Source organism: Tupaia chinensis, unplaced genomic scaffold, assembly GCF_000334495.1.
Source record: "Tupaia chinensis unplaced genomic scaffold, TupChi_1.0 Scaffold145208_1, whole genome shotgun sequence".
Lineage (NCBI taxonomy): Eukaryota > Metazoa > Chordata > Mammalia > Scandentia > Tupaiidae > Tupaia > Tupaia belangeri.
This window is the reverse complement of record NW_006205068.1, coordinates 657,351-674,700: the sequence shown is the minus strand read 5'-3', so window position 1 is coordinate 674,700 and position 17,350 is coordinate 657,351. Positions and strand designations below refer to the sequence as shown.

The 17,350-nt window shown below is 52.6% G+C and overlaps 1 protein-coding gene across 2 annotated transcripts in view; it reads left to right on the top strand.

The window, feature by feature from the left end:
• Positions 1-17,350, top strand: part of AMZ1 (archaelysin family metallopeptidase 1) — a 35,498-nt gene that overhangs the window by 8,588 nt on the left and 9,560 nt on the right. Inside the window, exons 1-3 of one of the 2 annotated variants that reach the window (XM_006167840.2) lie at positions 5,650-5,735; positions 13,928-14,464; positions 16,071-16,238. In XM_006167840.2, coding sequence (XP_006167902.1) covers positions 14,161-14,464; positions 16,071-16,238 — 472 coding nt within the window. In that variant the 5' untranslated portion in view covers positions 5,650-5,735; positions 13,928-14,160. Of the gene's footprint in view, positions 1-5,649; positions 5,736-13,927; positions 14,465-16,070; positions 16,239-17,350 lie in introns of those variants that run through there. The other variant, XM_006167839.2, reaches the window with a different exon arrangement.

Genomic DNA, 17,350 nt, shown 5'->3' with positions numbered 1-17,350 from the left:
CACCGGGTCCGGGACACGAACCGCGGTTGACTACGTGGGAGTCCTGCGACATAGCCATTACGCTAACTGCTGGTCCCGCCCCAGGCCCTTTCTCATGTGAGTCTTGAAAACTGAACCCATCTCTCCCTCTGGCTGGCACCTAGACAGGAGCAGCATTAGGGAGGGGGGTAGAGACTCCTGTTAGCTTGTAGTGGTTAACAGGTGGGCCACCAGAAGGGGACTTCCATGTCCCCAGAGCCACCTCCAAGCCTGGATGAGGAGCACTGTGGGGAAACTTCCCCTGGGAGATGAATCCAATTAGAAGGGACTGAGTAGGGGTGGACAGGTCCCCCCAGGTACTTTCTGATCACCCAAGTGGCCTTGGGCAGAGTCTGGAGTGCCTGTCCACACCCCACACACCTGTTCATGGGACCTACTTATTCCTAACCCAGGGTCCTATCTACCTCCTAATAACTGAATATTAATTCCCCTTACTTTTTTTTTTAATTACCACAGGGTATTTGTGCTCACCAGTGAGACACACACACACACACACACACACACACACAGAAAGCACCTCACAATAGGGCATGGCCATGCCATAATCCCTTGTCCTCTATTTCCTGTCAGGATTTGGGTCAGGCATGCACATGTGCCTGGTGCTTTTCAAGTTGCCGGGACTGGGATTCGGACAGTGGCTGGCCATGTGGAATCCAGCTCCTTAACCACACTAGACTATGGGCTGACTCCTGTCCTTACTTCTAGTGCTCTGGGAGCCCATCTTACCTGCTTGCCATCCAGGATCACTGTGACTTTGTGATCATAGTAGATGCTCAATAAATATTTGCTGCATGGAGACATACATTAAACTGTCAAGTAAATTTATGTAGCCTAATATAGCTCTCTCATCGATGTTCTCTGCCCCCTAAGAATGGGTGCCTACTGTCCTGCTCTTGGGTAGCATTTGGAGCCTCTACTCCAGCCTCCACCCCAGCCCAGAACCCAGTTCAGTCACCCCCACTTAAAAAATGTGGTCTTCAGTGTCTGCCCCTTTCCCCATAATTCTCCCATCCCACTTCCTACAGCCCTCCCTCTCCACTGCCTGAGCTGCTGCTATCCCTTTGCCATGTAGCTTGGAAACCTACTCTGTAGGACAGGTTTATCCTAAGAAGGCCAAGCAACCTCTTAGTGCCAAGTCCCAAGGCCTCTTCCCCATCTTCCCCATCTTCCCCATCTTCCCCTGGGCCTTCCTTAGCTGGCCCCAGGAGCCTTCTGTCTGGTAGTCCTGGAGCTACCTCTGCCCCCACCCCCTTCCGCCACATACCGCCATGGGTGCTTTTTCCATCTGAGTCCTCCCTGGAAGAGTGACTGATTAGAGAACTTGGCAGGGCTGTGGGAGGAGGGGGAGATCCACGTCCAGATGCTGATGTCCTCCTGCCTCTCGCTGAACAGTGAAGCCACAACTGGTCTGCACCCCACGGGTCTCTGATTTGCTTTCTCGCTTAGGCTGCACTGTCTCTGGGAGCCTGCACTGAACTGCATGTTAAGGAACAATGACCCCCTTCTTTCCATCTTGCTAACCTGAGCTTGGAGCACAACCCTAAATAAGCATGTGAGGCTTCCAGGATCCCAGACTGAGTTGTGAGCTCAATCCTGCCCATAGCAGTGCTGAGGTTTGGGGTGCCTGGGTTATAAGCACTCCCTGCCAGAGGGCTGCACCGGAGCCCCAGGAGGGGGCATGTGACTCAGTGCTGGAGCACCGCCCAAGTCCATTTGGGATGGGCAGCATGGAAGCCTTTCAGTGGCACACCCAGCTGCTCTGGGGCTCCCTCTGGCCTTCCCAGACCAGTGTGTCAGAGCAGAAGAACCTAGAACTAAGGGTTGGGCAGAACTGGGACAATGTGGCCCTAAAACATGGCTGCTGCACACCTCTCTCCCTAGTGCTACCTGCTTCCCACCTTCAGGGGTCCCTCGGGTGTCCAGGAGGCTTAGACTGAGCCTTCTTCATCCCTCTCCTAGTCCTAGCCCAGAGGTGGTGGCTAATGTTTGTTAAGAAAATAAATGAGGCCTGCTGGTGGCATGATGGTTGAGGAAGCTGAATCCCACATGGCCAACAGTGCAGTTCAAATCCCAGACCCAGTAACTTGAAAAACACACTGGGTACGTGTGTGTGCATGCCCAAGATCCCCAAAGGGAGAGATGGAGAAGTGCCCATTCTCCATCGGGTAAGGGATGATTTCTCGCTCTCTCTCTCCCTCTCTCTGGTGAGTACACACACCCTATAGCAAAAAAATAAAAAAAAAAAAAAAAGGAAGGAAAAAGAATAAATGACCTCAGCTGAACCTCAGTGAAAGAGCTACATAGGTTCCATAAATTTCCTTGATGGCTTAATGCAGTGGTCTCCAACCTTTTTGGCACCAGGGGCACCTTTTCATGGAAGACAATTTTCCCGTGGACTGGAGGGAGAGTGGTGATTTTGGAATGGTTCAAGCACATTACATTTAATGTGCACCTTATTTCTATTGTTACATTACAATATCTAATGAAATAATTTTACAGGTCACCAAAATGCTCTATTTGTAGCCGCTCTCCAGTACTAGCATCACCTCAGCTCCATCTCAACCTCTCAGGCATTGGGTTCTCATAGGACCATACAACCTAGATCCCTCACATGCACAGTTCACAATAGGGTTCGTGCTCCTACGGGAATCTAATGCTGCCACTGATCTGACAGGAGGCAGCGCTCAGGCAGTTGTACTAGCGAAGGCGAACTGGGGAACGGATGTAAACACAGAAGCTTTGAGCGCTGGCTCACTGTTCACCTCCTGCTCTTAGCCCAGCTCCTAACAAGCCATCATGGCCCAGGGGTTGGGGACCCTAGTTTAATGTATTGCTCCAGGCAGCAAAGATTTATTGGATACCTACTATTTAAAAAAACAAAGAATAAACCAAACAACTTTATTTATTTATTATTTATTTGCTTTTTCTGAGAGAGAGACTTAACAGGGCCCTCACTCCACGTTTCACCCCCCATCTCAGCCTGCCTGGACCACAGGTGCACCAGTATGCTCAGGGAGTCCTGGGATGCAAACCCTGGCCCTTTCCTATGTGGGTCCAGGTGTGTTAGCACTGTACCACCACCTGGCCCCAGACCTCAGTTTTTATCTAGGTAATCACTTCCCAGCTGTGTGACCATGGCTCTCTGAGCCTCTGCTGCCTGGTCTGTAAGCAAATGGGATAACAGTAATCTCTTCCCCATTGGCTTGGAGAAGCATTGCAGGAAGTGACCATGTAGTCTGGACTCTCTGGTCTGGTGTTGGGGGAACCTTACTCCTGAGTAGGCATTCAGCATGTCCCATGCTAATGAGCCGTGTCCCATGCTGGGCTCCAAACTCAGTCTGGCCAGCACTCTGCAGGCAACAGCCCCTCACCCCTGTTCTGTGAAGACCACCAGATTTTGGCATCTCCATTAACAGGAGAGGAAACAGCTCAAAGAAGGGCAGTGACTTTTTTAGGCCTCATGGTCCCCAAGGAACAGACCCAGGATTCAAGTGCCTGACCACTGGTTCTGCTTGGGCTGTTTCTTACCCTGGGGCCCAGGGTGCTTCTGGAACCAATCTGGGCTTGGTGGGAAGTCCTTGCAAACTCTTTCCAGACAGCCCCTGTCTTCAGTAGTGGTTCTAAGTAGCAGAAATCCACTCAAGTGCACTAAGCCATTAAGGGTGGGGGCATCTCCCAGACTCCAGGCAGGAAGAGGCTGAGCCTCACAATTGACAGCAGAACAGGCTGCCTATCAGCAGCATCAGGGCTCTGCCTCTTAGTTTCTTCTCCTTGAGGGTAGCCAGGGAGGACAGCCATCACACATCAGTGGAACAACTGGAAGACTCTGAGTGCTAGGAAGAGTCCCACAGGCCTGGCTATCTTGGCACCAATTTGAGGACACAATGACCTGATCTCCCAGGCTAGCTCCCCTGAGAGTCTGCCCTGCTACTCACTGGCCCCTCCCCTTTTTTGCCAAGGTCCTGGGATCTGGGCTGATGGAAAAGGTGTCAGTGGAGGTGCAGGAAGGACCATGGAGCTGTGACCTGAGCCATTTTCTCCTGGGAACGAGGACACCTCAGGATGGTGCCCTGCACTACTGTAGAGTCACTGCACCGAGCTGCAGGAGGGAACTGTCAGCCACTGCCAGGGCCCTCTTCCTGCACCAACAAGGGTGATACAAAGTGCAGAGGACTCTGAGCTGCCTGGGGTGGCAGCTGCTCCACAGCCCTCTGTGGTCCTCACTGTCATGGCCTCCATGTTCTGGAAGAGGAAGGTGAGACTCAAAAGGAACCCTTGCCGGGACCAGCAGTTAGTGTAATGGCTGGGTCGCTGAACTCCCATGTAGTCGACCACGGTTCGAGTCCTGGATCCGGTGGCTTAAACTCACTCTGGGCGTGTGTGTGTGCGTGCCCAAGATCCTGAGAGGAGAATGGAGGAGAAGGAATTGCGGTGTGGCCATCCCCCCGGGGGGTGATTTCTCACTTTCTGTCTCTATGTACCCTATAGCAAAAACCTCTCAAAAAAGAAAAAAAAAAAAAAAAAATAAACTCTTGCCAATCCTAGCCACAGCTGAGGGGGCCTTTTCTCTGCTGGGGAATGGTTCCCAGGGCTGTGCTGCCTCCCGGAAGCTGTATGTTGAAATCCAGCTTTCAAATGGAGGAGGGACACGGCAGTGGTGGTGGTGGTGGTGGTGGTGGTAGGGGCTGATGGCCTCAGTGGCGTAATTTCATGGCAGGACCAGAAAGGCAGCTGGGTGCCCTTTCTCCTGGGGATGTGCCCGGCCTGAGGCTGAAAGGTTGTGGGGGCTCCATAGTCAAGGCTGCCCTTCATTTCCCAGGTACAGACCACTGGTCCGGAGACTGTCTCGGTGGACTCACTTCACTCCCTGCAGAGGTTTAGTGAACGCGTGCTATGTGCTGCTACTCTCTGCCTTGGGCTCGGTCGCTGGCTGCCGATCTGCGTTGCGGCTTAGGACGGGGCTGATGAGGCTAGGCAGCTCTGAACCTATCCCCTCCCCTACTCTTTAGCTTTTTATCCCTAAGATGGGGACAAAAATGGATGTTATTTTACAGACTTGTTATGAGGCTGACAGGAGAGAATACACGTAAAGCGTTAGAATAGAATATTGTGCTGGGCATACAGATGAAACAAATCATGATTACAGTCTAATGGGGGGATGGTCTAATGGAGGGGGAGTTCCCAGGGGGCCTGATGACAGGTCCGGGCTATGCGTTATGTGTTGGGGTCACACTCCCACATTGCTGGGGTAGCTGGGATGCCTGGGCCTTGCCTGTTCGGCTCAACTCACCTCTCTCATCTGGCTAACCCAGGGAGCTGCGCTTCCCTCTCTCACCTGCTTGACTTTAAGATCTCTGGCCCTCCACCCTCCCCCAGGTATTTCTGGGAGTGTCAGGAGTGTCCCACGCGAGCTCTGCGCGCTGGCAGCAGAAGTCGGGCGTCTGCACGCTGCCGGCTGGTGAGAGAGCGCAGGGGAGGGTGTGGCGCCCGCAGCCGGACCGGCCCTCCGCCCTGCCTCTTCGCCCGCCAGCGGCCCCACAGCACTTTCGACCCGGTCCCGCCTCGGTCCCTGCCCCACGTGCTGACGTCACACTGGGACCTCCTCGAGGTTCGTGGTCCACGCCAACTGCCCACGCTGCCTTCGGCGCTGTGCCCAGCTCGGCCTCTGCCGACTCCAGAGGGCGCGGGGCTGCGAGGTAGGAGGTGCGCGCGGAGGACCTGGGAGCGCGGGGACCGAGAAGGGACCGCTGTGCTCCGGGCAGGCTGGGTGGCACTGGGCAGTCCCCTGCCGCGCCGCAGTGCCGGGTCCTGGCCCGCGCAAGCCCCGAGGACGCCCGGGCGGCGGGGACGCGAAGGGCGCACTCAGCAGGCGGTGGGGAAGCCCGGGTCCGCCGGAGCGCCAAGCGAGGGTTTGGTGCAGTGCTGAGCTGGGCGCGGGGTTCAGGACGTCAGGCGTCGGGACAGCTCGCGGCCAGATTCTTCAGCGAGGCCAGGCAAGGGAAGGGGCTCAGCACCCAGTCACCGCCATCGGCTCGCCAGGCCGGGGAGATCTGCGCACTGTTTGTCATCTTCATTTGTCATCTTCCAGATGGGAACAAACAGGCAGTGGGAGACTCCAGGGCGAGGCGCCCGAAAGAAGGCATTTCTGGCAGGGGCGCGTCGGTGGGTGTGGGTTGTCCCTGGTGAGCCTCCAGGAACTTGGAAAATCACTCACCCAAGGCCTCCTTCCCAGCCTGTGTGTGTCCGGGAGGGGGCTTCAGCCACTGCCAGGTATTCGTTAGAGAGAGAAACGGAGGTTTCCCTTCACAAAAGTAAGGTAGCACCTCCAAATCAGAAAGGGGAGGGCGATGAGGTTACACAGAGATGCCAGACTTCACAAAACTGCCAGGGTCGGGGTGGTGGTGGTAGAGAGGGAGTGACCGAGGTCCTTCCCAGCCCCTGTCATGGGAAGGAAACTGTCAGTGGAATATGGGGCTTGTGGGCCAGGGGACATCAACAGGAAGCCAGGAGTCTGACACAAGAGGCCCTTGCCCCTGTGGTCTGAGCCCTTGGCTTTCTTCTCTAGCAAATGGAAACCCTCTGAGAAGTGTGAAACCCCAGCCCTGCCATGTCCTTCTGCATGGGGCTGCTCAGAACTCCTTGAAGGTTTGGGCCGTCAGCTAATGAATGGCTCAATGCAGCTGCTGGGTGTTTTGCAAAGCGCATTCAGAATAACAAGAATCAGAGCATGGTTTCTTGCCTGAAGGCTGGGCATCTGTCTAGTCAGATGGGGGAGAACAAGTGCCCAGGACTGCTCCGTATGGGGCGGCCTGACCTTGATTACCTGGCCAATCAGGTAGCCCTTGAGGCTTGGAGTGGCAGACCCTCCCCTGTGGGGGACGTACAAGGACATGCCCTATACCAGGCTCTGGGCAAAACAGAGGCCAGAGGAGGAGAAGGGTGCCTCAGAGGAAGGGGAGCTGGCTGAGAAGTTCGGCCATGGCCTTCGCAGTGGCAGGGCAGATAGCTCATTGCTTTTGAGAGAGGAGACATCCTACCCCCAGTTCACTGTTAGCTCTCCTTTTCTGGAACACCCTCAGCATGCTAAGAGTTGGGGTTCCAACATAAGGTATAGCTTTGGGACCAGGCCCGACCATCTCCCAGTTATGGGACCATGGCTGAGTCACTCAAAATCTCTGAGCCTCAGTTTCCCCATCTGAAACATAGGGACTATGGCAGTAGCCCCACAAGGTCATGAGGCTTGAATGACACAGGTCGAGTGTCAGGTGATGTGGGCATTGGTACATGGTAGCTGCCATCATGATGGTAGTTAACAGAGGAGTGTGACAGACTGGCAGGGGCCAAATGATAGCCAGGAGCTGTTTTGGAGTTTTCCCTCCAGAGCATCCATCGTTGTTGAGATGAATGGGTTGGAAAGTGGCAGGGAGGGCTAGGAAGCCACCCTGGGCTAATTACAGCTCCTTCCTCAAGGGCACCCCCAGCTGCTAGGGACAGGTCTTCAGCCTCTGTCCATGCACGGCTTCCAGCCCTACGTGAGGAGTGGCTTTGTGCAGGAATGACCTGGCAGGATGGAAGGACTCAGGTGGTGCTGAGGGTGGGGGCCTCCCTTAGTGACACAGACAGAAGAATGTGGCCACATGGGCTAATTGAGAGGACATGGGACCTGGGCAGATTGAGCAGGACCCATGTGGAGGGATATAGGGACTTGGGAAGCCCCATGTCCAGCCTGGAGCCTGTCACACCACCCTTCAGCATGGGAGGTGGCTGTTTTTGGACCTTGTCCCTCAGCTCTCAGGTCTAGAGCTAATGCTGCAGCTTCTTCCGAGCTCTGAGCTCAGGCTGGCTGGTCCCAGCAGCACAGTGCACTCTGGTAGGTGTTGGTCATGTTTCTCTGGCACTTACCACTGTGCAAACAGCTGTCCCAGGGAGGGAGATTTAGAGGGGAAATGGTAATACTCAAAGTGCGTTTTGAAGATCCTGGGGGAGAGGAGCATTCCTGAGACCTCTGCAGGGGACCCTCAAGGTCAAAACTATTTTCACAAAATACTAAATGTTTTCACCCTGTCCTCCCAAACGAGCATACAGTGTTTTCCAGAGGCCACGTGATGCCTTTGCTCTGATTGATGATGGGTGGAGGGAGGACTTTGTGCTCCTGTGTTTTGCACACCTCTCTATTTTAAGCTCAAGCACAGTAAATGCTGAAGAGTAGAACTTGCACAAAAGGTCTTTGGGGTTCTTACTAGGTTTGAAGAGTATAAAGGGCCTTAAGACCCAAACAAGGAGAACCAGCACCAACATTTTCTGGAAATGTGGATTTCATGTCTCTTGACTGCTTCTGGCCAACTTGGGATTGTTTTCCTGGTTCGTCCTCCTGGTTCATCAGGGCAAAAACTTGACCCTTCCTGTTGCCTTATGATTTAATCCTCTCTAAATGGCTGCAGTGAACCTGAGGTCCAAGTCACGCCTGAGATAAGCATGATATGGCCCCTGAATTTTGGGCAAGAAGGAGGGATTTCTCACTTCTGAGGCTTTGCCAGGAGTAGAGAGGTGTGTTGGCAGTGAAGCTCCTGACTAAGGTCTGTGGCAGGAAAGGGGGAGGGGATGCTAGCAGGAAATACTGCCCCCACACAGGAGAAGGTCTGCAAATGCAGACTGGAGCGAGGAGTGCCATACTGGGAGTCGGGACCTGCGGGGGCTGTGCACCCCTAGGCAAACGACTTTCCCTCTCTGGGCCTGTCTCCTTGGCAATACAACGGGTCAATATTGGTAACTACATCTCAGGGTCTTGGTGGAGGTCAGATGAAGTGTTAGGTTGAAAAGTGACCGTGAGGGATTTACGAGATGGTGGCCTTGTGAGGAGGGATGTTAATCAGGCCACCCTTGAATGCTGAGATCTGTCTCATTTCCACTTCCTCTAGAAAGCTGTGACACAGACCCTCTCGGGCATCTGGAAGGCCCTGGGCTGCTTTAGAGAAAACATTTCTAGGCTATTCTCAATGACAGAAAGTAGAATTCTGAGCCTCTCCAGCACAGAGGAAATGAGGCAACGGCCACTGTGAGCGATAGAGCCTCTCGCCCCAGAGTGGTGGGTGAGGGTGTTTGTGAACAGACGGGCAGAGTGAGGTGCACATCAGCGGGTCGTGTGACCGGTATCCAGATTAAAAATAGGCTGCCGAGATGCGCGTGATACCAGAGGCCTGGACGGCGTGCCGGCCTCACTATGGGCCGAGGGCCTCCTGCTTTCTGCTGGCCCAACAGTACTCAGGGCAAGGAAACCAGTAGGACCATGCCCATCTAACTGGGGAGGAACCCAGGCACCGTGTGGTTAAAAATCAGAGGGCTAAGTTCATGCCAGAGTCCCAGCTCATGTGGAGGGCATTCAGGCCTCAAGGTTTCCTGAACACCTCTTCTCTGCCCAAGCCCTAGAACCCCCTGACTGCCAAGGCCTTCTAGCCTGCTGATCATTCCTAAGGCTTGCTAAGGGTCCTGCTTCCACACTCCCTGGCACCTGGATGGGGTTCCCGGACACTACGCTCAATGTCACTCCTCTGCTCAAAGCCTAGCAGCTCAGAATAAAGCCTCGAGTTCTTACAACTACCTGCTGAGTCCCACGTGGCCGTGCATGCAGTGGGGCCTTTGCATGCATACTCTCTGCTTGGGACACCCTGGCCTGTTATTGTCCCTCACTCCTTCGTCTCCCCTTATCCATGAAGCCCACTCTGATTGCCCTCTTGGAAATGGCCATGGAGTCCTCTGGCACTTCTATTTTTTTTTCTTTGAGAGGTTTTTGCTATAGGGCGCTTGCACTCACCAGAAAGTCAGAGAGAGACAGAAAGCGAGAAATCATCCCCCAGGGGCGATGGCCACACTTCAATCCCTTCTCCATTCTCCTCTCGGGATCTTGGGCACGCACACACACTCGCCTGGTATGAGTTTTAACCCATCGGGTTCAGGACTCAACCCACGGTCGACTACATGGGAGTCTAGCAACACAGCCATTATGCCAACTGCTGGTCCCTGGCACTCCTATTTTTTTTAAAGAGGTTTTTGCCACAGGGCACATATGCTCACCAGAGAGAGAGAGAGAGAGATAGTAAGAGGGAAAGTGAGAAATCACCCTTCAGTGGGGATGGCCACACCATAATCCCTTCTCCATTCTCTTCCTAGGGTCTTGGACACACACACACACACACACACACACCTGGTGTGATTTTTCCACTTGTGGTATCATGTCAGCACTCTCTAAGTTCCAAACTCCACATCCGGGACTCAAGCTGCAGTCAGCGGTGTGGGAATCCAGAGACATAATGCCATCTGCTGGCCCCCGTCTGGCACTTCTGACTCCCTACACCACTCTGGCCTTTCTTTTTCCAATAGCAGCTGTCACCTTCTAACATATATATGGACTTTACGTTCTGCGCCTTTTACCACCAACCTTAACTCCCTAGAATCCAAGCCCTGCAAGGCAATCTGTTCTGGCCACTCTGTGGGCCTAGCCTCAGCACAGGGCAGGCACTGAGTAGCTGATGGTGCTTTCATACATCAGCTTGCCTGGACGGAGTGCCCAGATTCAACATCACTGCTAGGTGCGTCTGCGAGGATATCTCCAAATGCAGTAGCATTTAAATCTATAGGTTCAGTGAGGTGGACTATCCTCCCAGATGTGGCACCTTTCAGTCCTTCGAAGGCTGGAAGAAAAAGAAGACGAAGAAGGAATTCATCCCTTTTTTCTTGCCTTGCTTCTTGAGTTGAGACATCTTCTCCTGCTCCCAGACTGAGATTTACTCCGTCAGCCCCCCCCTAGTTCTCAGGTCCTTAGACTGAATTACACCATTAGCTTCCCTGGGTCTCCAGCCTACAGATGCAGACAGTGGAACTTCTCAACCAATTCCTCATGAGATCTCTCTTATCTATATAACTGTGTGTGTGTATATATATGCATATTTTCTTCCTATCAGTTTGGTTTCTCTGGAGATCCCTGATGAAACAGTTATCAGTTGAATTAGTGAATGAACCCACCCACGTGAGCTCCTGCACTAGAACCCTGCCCAGTCTCCTTTGGAAACACAAATTGTGTCTCTTGTCTGTTGCTGGCGGACTTGGGCCTCACCTCCCTGTTCCTCCTTGCATTCTCTTCCACCTCCTGAAAACTCGCCCACTGTGGCTGTTCCCATTACCACAGAATTTGGTCCTCTCCATCTGACTTCTCCCGCCCCAGCCCAGAAGTAGGCTGTTCATCCTGTTCCAACCAGCCCTCCAGGCAGGCACAGGAAGGTCACTCTGGATGCTGGCAGTGGGCATGGGCTAGGTCTGTATAGACCCTGAGCTCCTCAGGGTCTGCTGCTCAGAGCTGGGAACCGTGGTGCTTGAGAATTGGCATATTGCAATCCCTCCACTCATTCTGAGGAGCAGTGAGGGTTTGCTGAAGTTATTTTAAGCATTACTCCACTCTCCTGGAAATGGGGGTGAGAACTGTACCCACTTTTCTGGTCGTGAAAGTGATGAAGCCTCACCTGGAACATAGCAGGTTCCAGTGCTCTTGGTGGGTATTTTTATTTGTTGCGGACTACTTAGGACTTTGAAGGCTGGTGGGATTGTAAATTACTGTGACCTTCCTGGAGAGCAGTTTGGCAATACAAATTAAGACCCTTTAAACATCGTATGTGATATTTTTTCCTTCTAGTAATCTGCCCTAAGGAGACAGAAACACAGAATTATGTAGAGATGCTCATCATGGCATTTTGGGGCAGCTGTTGAAAATGGCATTTTAATCAAATGTCTAAGAATTTGGGGAGATGTTGCATAGTAAATGATGCAAAAAGGTATAAGATTAAACATGCAGTGAGATCTGAAGCTTGTAAGATATATATAGGGAGAAAGGAAGTATGTGAAGGTCTCTGTATTGGGAGGGATCTCAGTGGCAATTCGGTTCTAGCCCCTCTCCTCATTTAAGCCAGCTCCTTCTCTTGGAGAGATTTTCTCTCTCTGCATATACACATGTACAGATGTGTATCTATGTATGGAATTATTTTTGAAAATTATTTACTTATTATCATTATTTTTCAGATTTGACCAAAGAGAGAGAGAGAGAGAGCCACCAGGTCTGGGACTCAAACTGTGGTCAGCCACATGGGAGTCCAGCACCTTTGACCATCACGCCACCTGCCGGCCCTGTGTATGTAATTCTTTAAAGAAGAAAATTATAAATTATGTACAGGTTATATATTCTTTGCCCAAAATGCTTGGGATCAGTTTCAGATTTGGGAGTTTTTTGAATTTTGGTATATTTTCATATGTATTTTGAGATACCATGGGGATGAGACTCAAGTCTGAACACAACATTCACGTATGTTTCATATACACTTTATACATCTGACCTGAAGGTAATTTTACACAATATTTCTGTACTGCAGCATTGACTGCAACCTATTGTGAGACCAGGTGTGGAATTGTCCACTTGTGGTATCATGTAAGCACTCTGTAAGTTCCAGACTTTGGAGCATTTTGGATTTTGGATTTTCAGATCAGGGATGCTCCGTCTAATCCCCACTCCCCCCCCCCCTTCTTTCTATTTGAACATATATATACACAAATGTGTATGTACAAACATATATAAATTTATTTCCCATACAAATGCTTTAAATTTGGGTTAGCTAAAAAGATGTAGGGTTCTTCTTTCTTCCCAAACAGGACTCATCTGTGGTTTTCCAGTTAGGGCTGGGAGGTCCCACGATTTTATGTTCTTTGCGGTATGGGTTTGTGTACCTAGCTTGGCTTTCTCTAGTCCTGGGCCCACTGGTATTTTGTGTGTATTTTGTCTTTTCTCTGCCTTCTGGTGTTCTCCCCTATTACCTTCCCCTCCCTTTTATCTCTGCTCTGTGAGGCGCCCCGTACCCCTGCCCAATCCCTGCCTGTCCTCCACCATCTCTTAAAGCTCTGGCCTGAGATACAAAGGAAGGCCCCCAGCTGGCTTGTGACCAGGGCCAGACCTTTCTTGGCAGCTTTTCAGGTGTGTGTTTCTGATTCACATCAATGTGCCAGTCAGTGCTTCTGATTCAGAGGGAAACTCTGGTCTGCAGAGTGACTTTGTCATGGGGGGCTCCTAGCCCATCTGCCCTTCTTCAAAGTCCCCTCTTCCGCCTGTCTGTCCCTGTGGTTAAACGCCTCTTTGTTGACGCTTCATGCCTTCACGTTCACAGCTTGCTGTTGTGTTGGCACGTGTGCCTGACCCTGACTACTTAATTTGCGTCTCACCCTGCCCCACTGTGGGCCCCAGAAACGTCTGGGTCTGGAGATGTTGGGGCTGCCTTCCTCCCCCATAGGCTTCCCTGTGGCATACAGGGCCCGTCTGCCAGGAAAGCCTTTAGCTGGGATAAAGAGGAGCTGCAGCGATGGAGGGGACCTGGGTGATGGGGTGTACCTTGTTATCAGGGGAGAAGAACCTTGAGTTTCCTACCTGGGGGTGCACTTCTTGCCTTACAGGGTCTCAGCCAAAAGAATGGGTGAGGCTCTTTCTTTGAACATCCCCTTCTGAGGGCTCAGAGCAGTCAGGGTGGGTAATAGTGAGTGTCAGAGTTGCTGTAAGGGCGTCCTGCCCTCTGGGGGCAGGGCTGATGGCCTCACAAGGTTCCTTGGAAACACAAGCCTTGTGGAGGAAGAGAATACTTCCCCATACTCTGTTCTGGACCAAGGGCCCTGCCTCCCATTAAAGAAGATGACAGAGCGTCCTGCCTGGGCTGGGCAGAAGTGCCATGCCCTGGGAGTAGACCTGGCTCCCTCTGATGGCTGCTCTTTGTAGCTGGAGAAAGTCACTTCGTCCCCCATACCGAGTCCACAGGCTTGCGTGTGCTCAGTAGTGACAGTGACACTTCTGTGCATCCCTCCACAGGGCATTGGTGGCCTTGGAGTGTCCATGCCTCTCCTCCCTGCTGCTGAGGGTGGTCCAGTGGCAGGCAGACCTGGGCCACACCAGCCCTCAGCCAGCATCCATCTGCCAGGAATCCTCAGCAGCTGCTCCGATCAACCCGAGAGAAGGTACTGGAAGAGATTGTGACTGTCTTCTGGTTGGTTCATGGGCAGCATCAGGGGCTCCCAGAAGTAGCCAGGCCCCACCCGCTCACCATGCTGCAGTGTAGACCAGCTCAGGAGTTCAGCTTTGGGCCCCGGGCCCTGAAGGACGCCCTGGTCTCCACCAACTCAACCCTGCAGCAGCTCTACGTTTCTGCCTTCTCCCCTGCCGAGAGGCTCTTCCTGTCTGAGGCCTATAACCCCCAGAGGACCCTTTTCTGCACACTGCTCATCCGCACAGCCTTTGACTGGCTCCTGAGCCACCCCGAGGCCCCCGAGGACTTCGAGACCTTCTACGCCTCCCTGCAGCACAGGAAGCAGAGCCTGGCCCGGAAGCACATTTACTTTCAGCCAATAGGTATGGGGGTCAGGGAGAGTGGGGGAGTGAGGGACTGGAGCCATCAGGACCTTTCTGGGAGACCAGACCTGTACACAGCTCTGTGCACAGGCCCCAGGCAGAGCCAACACAAGGGAAGATGACCTGGGCATGTCCAGGGTTTGGGCTGGGGGTCCTGGCTCTGCTCAGGCCGCCTCCCACCCACCTCTGATACTGTCCAGAGAGCCAGGGCCATGGGGCCATTCCACACATAGGTGCTGCCTTGTCTAGATGTGCACAGCTGGCTACACCTGTTGAAACCAGGACTGTCCCAGACGCTGTGCTGTGTGCTTTATAACAATCACTTCCCATGTGGGATGCTGAGATTTAGAATCAGGTGAGGAAACTGAGTCTAGGAAAGGTCACCTGACCTGCCCAAGTAACAGAGCCAATTATTGGTAGAGGCAGGATTTGAACACAGGCTGATTTAACCCTGAGGCTGGTCTCTTACCTCTGGTGCTGGGAGATGCTGGACTGGGCTATAGGAGGAACTCCAGTATGGTCACTGTATTCTGGGCTCTTTGTCTGACAGAAGTAGGGTAGACCAAGGGCCAAGACAACAGGTGCCTGTGTTTAGCCAGGTACTGGAAAGGGCAAAGGGCAGGGCTGGCCACTGGGCTTCTGTGTGCCAAGGTTAGGGCACCATGCCAGAGAAAGACCACTCAGGACATACGTGTCACTTGGCTTTGGAGAATTGAAAGGGGCCAGCACTGAGTGGCAAGACACTAGTGTATCACGCCATTCCCTCTAACTGACGTCTTGACAGCCAGAAGAAGGCTGGATTTTGGCTGACCTTGCCCTAAGCCGGCTGTTGCCAGCCCTGGCTGTCCACCTTGGCCCCATTCCTACCCCTTGGGACCAGCGTCCTGTAGGTATCTGTTGGTCTTGGACTGCACCACCCCACAGCCAACTGTCACCTATGCCTGTAGATCCTGCCTCCCGAGCAGCTTTGGAACCACCCATTTCTCATCACATCCTTGTGATGCTCAGAGCAGCACTTCTCGGTCTCTGATGTGCAGACACAGGCCTTTGGCTGAAAGGCAGGGTCCGGGTCAGGAGGCCTGGGGTGGGCCTAGCATCTGCAGTTCTAACCAGCTCCTGGCCTGGACACCCTGCACCCTCGCTGGTCTCCAGCCTTCACCCCTGGGCCAAGCCCATCTGAGCTAACGTACCACCTGGCTGTACCCCTCTTTCCAATGGCTCACCTTGTTTTGGCCCCCTTTGGCCTTTCCCTCTCCAACCAGGCTGTCTTTCTGCAGTCATGAAACCTGTGAAACCTGCTTGCTCCCTCGCTCCTTTCTGCCACCCCTCACCTGGTCCACTTCAATGCCTCAGGCCCCACCCCAGAAGTCTCTGACTCAGGTTATTTATTGGCTGCTAGGTGAGGCCCACCCACTTCCTCCCGAGCATTTATCTTTATTCTGTTTCTTCTCTTTTGCCCCTTTGGGAAAGTCATACCTGATGTCTCTTTTTTCTGTGAACTCTGAACTCTGTGCTGAATCTCGTCCACTCAGCAGGTCAGTGCTGAGGAGGTGGTCACAGGTGAGCAGAGCACACAGCAGGGCTGACAATGCTGCTCTACCCCCAGATCTGAGTGAGGGGCTGGTGGGAAGCTCCCTGCTGGACGACCTGCGCAGCTGCACGGAGGCCTTCTTCCTGGGCCTGCGGGTCAAGTGCCTGCCCTCGGTGGCGGCTGCATCCATCCACTGCTCCTCGCGCCCCATTCAGGACTCAGGCAGGCTCCAGCTCAACACAGGTGAGTGAGCATGGTGGGGCCCCAGGCCAGGGAAGGTCAGGCCCCCGTCACTTAGCTGGAGACCATCCCAGAAGGAAAAGGTGGGAGGAAGGAGCCCAGGAGAGGAAAGGAACCCTGTTTCTCAGCATTTTGGAAGGGGACACTGCCAGAAGAGTTCCTTTTCCCAGCTAGAAGAGTATCTGGACACTTGACCATACAGCTCAGCGTCCACTGGAAACTCTTGGAGCATGAGAGCAGGTGAAGCAAGCTTTTCTAGGTCACTCAGCATCTCTCCAGTCTTTGTGAAGCATTTCAGGTGTCTAGAAGACCCTTAAGACCCCTTCACCCTATCCCTGCAGCTAGAGAGGGGCCAGGTGAAGAGGTATAGACCAACTAGAAACTCTCAGGTGGGATAGAAGACCTAGGCTCAAATTTAGGGAGGTCCCCAAGAAAGAGATGGGACTCCTCTTTGTTTGGTTGATATTGGACCTGGAATAAGTAGATTGATACCTTTCATCAGCTCTGAAAACTTCTCAGTCATTGGGACCAGCAATTGGCATAATGGCTATCTCGTTGGACTCCTATGTAGTTGACCATGGTTTGAGTCCCGGACCAGGTGGCTTAAACTCACGCTGGGTACATGTGTGTGCGTGCCCAAGATCCTGAGAGGAGAATGGAGGAGAAGGGATTGCAGCATGGCCATCCCCCGGGTGATTTCTCACTTTCTGTCTCTCTGTCTTTCTGTCGAGTGTATGCGTCCTAGAGCAAAAACCTCTCAAAAAAAGAAGAAATTCTCAGTTACTGCTTTTTTTCTTCAAATACCTTGCCTTCCCCACTCCTTTCCTCTTCTCCTTATATTCCAATTGTGTGTGTGTGTGTACATATATATGTGTGTGTATATATATATATATATATATATATAATTAATCCATCTTATTCTCTTTGTATGTCTTTTTTCTGTATTTTTTCTTTCTTGACCATTCATGCTTTAGTCTGTTTATCTGCATCCTCCAATCAGCTAATTCTCTCTCTAGCTCCATGTAAAGTGCTCTTCTCAATTTATTGAATTCCTAATTTTATTGTGTCATCAGGAAAGTCATGATGCATTTTCACATAGAAAAATATTTCATGAC